Source organism: Spodoptera frugiperda, chromosome 9, assembly GCF_023101765.2.
Source record: "Spodoptera frugiperda isolate SF20-4 chromosome 9, AGI-APGP_CSIRO_Sfru_2.0, whole genome shotgun sequence".
NCBI classification, from domain to species: Eukaryota; Metazoa; Arthropoda; class Insecta; order Lepidoptera; family Noctuidae; genus Spodoptera; species Spodoptera frugiperda.
Genome location: NC_064220.1, coordinates 3,538,602 through 3,542,542, shown reverse-complemented (window position 1 = coordinate 3,542,542; position 3,941 = coordinate 3,538,602). Strand labels below are relative to the sequence as shown.

Genomic DNA, 3,941 nt, shown 5'->3' with positions numbered 1-3,941 from the left:
AACTTGAAACAAGAATTCGTGGATCACACAAAGAGTTGCTTCGTATGAGAATCGAACCCGCTACACATTGCACAGCAGCCAGTTACCCAACCACCGCACCAACCGTGCAGTCACTGATATAAACCACTTACCGCCATACTCAGAGTAACTTAATAATTACTTAACCCACACCTTAACCACTGTTTTCGAAACAAAATCGAAACTAAGGAACAGCTTAAGCAATCATTAAATGTCTCTGAATACGGCAGTTAATCACAAATCAACAATAGCGTATATAACAGGAATATTCTGTGGCTCCCATTAATTCGCGAGGCCATCAATTATCGTTAAAATCAAAGTGCGTACGGTTACACAAGCAATCACGAGACAAGCCGTTCACACTTGCGCTGATTAATTACAACATTAGTGGGATATCACACGCCACATACTCCTGCATTAACCCCTCAATTTTGACGAACACTAGCAGTATTATAATAGTTTGAGGACTGTCCGTCAGCTCGTTTACGGCTTATACCATAAAAAACAGATCTTTCGGTCTCCTAGTAAAGTCCTCACATGTAGCGGAGGTTAGTTGAACAAACCATCGCCATACCTCCCAAAACTTTTTGGGGTTTCATAGAATGGATGATATGATGCACATGTCATCTGCCGTGTAGTCTTGTTTCTTCGACTTTTTCTTGCACTGTAAGAAGCCCCACCCTATTTCACTTATTTGGTTAAGATAGTTCATACATTGTATGTCACCTCAAGTCCAGTTTCCTATTTTTAAATATTCTGTTATTATTCTATCTATATCCTATTTATATACAAAAGGGTTACTGACAATTTCTATATTTTTATTAAAACAAATATACCAAAAAAATCAGATCAAACTTAATGAGATATTATACTGGAGTACATAATTACATATGTACATGAACTTAGCGCCATAATAATATTAAAAAGCTAACATTTAGTTGTTCATCATAAAATCTATTTCGGAATCTTGCTAATGTATAAACCAAAATAAGTAAAAACAATCAAAAACATGAAAACACTATTCACTACATTCGCAAATATTACATAATCTTCATTAGACGATTTGGAATCAACAGTGACGTCATCAGACTCCCATTTAGGAAACACTAAATAGCTAGAATACTTATTATCACACACAAAATCATTGACAAGCTTAATATAATTATGTGGATTTGAATTTAAACTGCAAACTTTGGCCAAGATTAAAGTTAAAAGAATGGTTATAATGGTCAAAATAATAGAACCGCGGTAGTACAACAATATGATAGGAGTAAAAGCATTGCCTTTAGGCATGTCAATGTCTAATTGTACAAGCATATAATAATGTATAGATAATGTGAAGCAACTAACTGCTAGCCTTACATTACGTCTCACATCTAAGAAGAGAGTCACAATATTGAGCACAGTCAACACTAAAGCTGGATGTATGTAGATCGCAGACAAACCAGCTGCTTCTCTTTCTAACACAAAAGTCACTCTCACTCCTATCCTACCACCCACGTTATAATCCTGTTTAAATTCAGTAATGTGCCATCCAGCTGTATAGTCATCGGCTATTGCTGTTCTAAGATGTATTGTATAATTTTCTTTACTCAGATACTCATGTCCAAATTCCAAACTGCATTCTTGAATATCGTAGGGCCAGTTAGTGAGTTTGACGCTACACCATGTTTCATGGTACATTTTGTGCCGACAGTTAACGAGTCCCATGTACTGGATCTTACAAAGATATAAAGACGTTATTTCATTGTTGAACATGTCTTCTACGTTGATTAGTTCCATTTGTGGAATCCAATAAAAGAATTCATCCGTTTCAGTTTCCTTGATACCGTGGTGTTTGTCTGGATCCCACATTAGTCGTTCATCTTTCCAAGTGATATTTAAAACTGTTTCAGCACTGAATATTTCTTTATCGGTTTGTAAGCTGTATCTTTCCACATTCATATGGACACCAATTGTGTTGATTCCTGGCGGAGCCTTTTTCGACTTGTAACACATTAATTCTTCATATAATTCTTTTAACCAGGTGCGATACTCTTGTTCGTTTTTACTATTGGGACATTCCTCGGCAAGATTATATTTTAGAAGATAGAGTAGTAGTAAAATGTGAGTGAACTTCGCCATGGTCCCTACGATACTGCGTTCAATATCAGTCATTAGGTCATATTATACGAAAACGCCCACTGTGATAAGCGTTGCAAATGTACATAGTTTTATTTTAAAATTTGCTAAATCTAGAGGTGTTAGGTTTTGGCACACGATCGATTGTTTTAAATATAAGAGTGATGTTACACGCCAATGTCTCGTGATATTACGGTCCAAATATTTTATAATATAATGAGCATATTTTGAAACCCTATATCATTTTAAAAATCACCTCCTTGCAAACCTCGACAATTATCTTTCATGTTAACAATGAGGTATCATCAAAAAAGTCCCAAACTCAACCCTAATTAAGCTGAAGGGCTGGATGTACCGCAAAAAGTAGGCCCAAATGAACCGCATAGGGTTGACAAAACGGGACTTAAATTACTGTCTCTGAGGTGAGGCGCGTGTCACTGTATAATATGTTAGCCACGACCTTTTTTAATTTAAAAAATTCATTAGGCTGATCAATTTATGGATTTAATGCTGATGGAGGTGGCTTGGTGTTGCATTTGCAGTTACTTGGTTTATTATGTTTAGTAGTTTGTTCTATTCATTCTTTTACTTGCAAAAACAAAAAGGAAAGTAATGTGGTTTTTTCATTGGACTTGCTGTTGTTTAATTTTAGTTAAAAGGTAGACTTCTTACTAGAATAAAACTTAGTTTAGTTAATCACACAAAAGATGATGTTTTTCTATCACTTTACTTTAGCTGCAAACTGCCTAGCGGGTTACCGGGGCCTCAGCTCGAAAAACAGGTGTAGAAACAGAGAGGTTTTTAGTCAGTGAGAGTCTGATACTCCTCCCACCACGCCCAAGGCTGGCGAAACCGAATGACTTCGCCAGCCTTGGACGAACGAATGAATCAGCGTCTCCTCTCAAAAAAAATAATACCCTTTACTTTTATCCATGATCATGTCACAGCTACATTTGAGTTTGGTAGAAGTCAGAATTTTTACACAAAGTTACTTAAGTATATTGCTTTTATCATGGTCATTTCCAGTGTTACATAATATCCCTGTGTGAAACCACCATCAATTTCCATGGAACCATGACGGGTACACCTCTGGCTGACTTCTGTTGGTCGCAAAATGTTCGTTAACGTCTGTTTTACGACCCATGTCATTGAAACTCTCATTATTATTAAAGAAGTGTTGAGTTTTCCAAAATTTATATTCCCTGACCTATTTATAAGTTAATATGTAATTAAGGTTTCGTCCCCATGGACTTGGCTGAGTTTTGAAATTGTTGATTCCGTAATTTGTTACTTATTTTTTAGGATATAAGTTTTCTTTTCATGTGGCAGAGTTGCTAACATCCTGGTGATAACGTGGGTCATCCAAATCCTAACTTTGTTTGTTTATTAGCTTCAATTGATACCAATTTTAAGCAATTTGAAGTTCCCTTATAAAATTGGATGATTTTACTTTATTAAAAGCAAATTTTGAATTATGATATCAAAAACATATTCAAGGAATGGCAGACAATAATATTTTTGATTTGATGTAAATCGTTGTTTGGTTAGTGAATGTCGTAGTAACCCGGAGGTTTAACCAGTAAATATCTTGCGTGGTCATTATTTATTGCTTACTATCTGGTAATAGCCTCAAAATACTGCTACTGACGAGCGAACGAAAAGAGACCCAGAGGCCAAGGCCTCATGCGCTGGACAGACCAAATCAGAGCCACTCTACACACAACTCTTCACATCCCTACAGGATATGATGGTGACCGATAGTCCGCGAGGAAGTGATTTATCGACGTCACGACCCTCAACAT

The 3,941-nt window shown here is 36.3% G+C and overlaps 1 protein-coding gene across 1 annotated transcript; it reads right to left on the bottom strand.

Annotated features, from left to right (window-relative positions):
- Positions 1-815: 815 nt before the first annotated feature.
- On the bottom strand, positions 816-2,146 carry LOC118271138 (acetylcholine receptor subunit beta-like). Its single transcript, XM_035587079.2, has one exon. The coding sequence runs from the start codon at positions 2,140-2,142 to the stop codon at positions 973-975; it is 1,170 nt and encodes a 389-aa protein (XP_035442972.2). The 5' UTR covers positions 2,143-2,146; the 3' UTR covers positions 816-972.
- Positions 2,147-3,941: the final 1,795 nt, after the last annotated feature.

Excerpts from the sequence above, each read along its gene's own strand:
- LOC118271138 (XM_035587079.2), bottom strand. The coding sequence starts at position 2,142 with ATGGCGAAGTTCACTCACATTTTACTACTACTCTATCTTCTAAAATAT.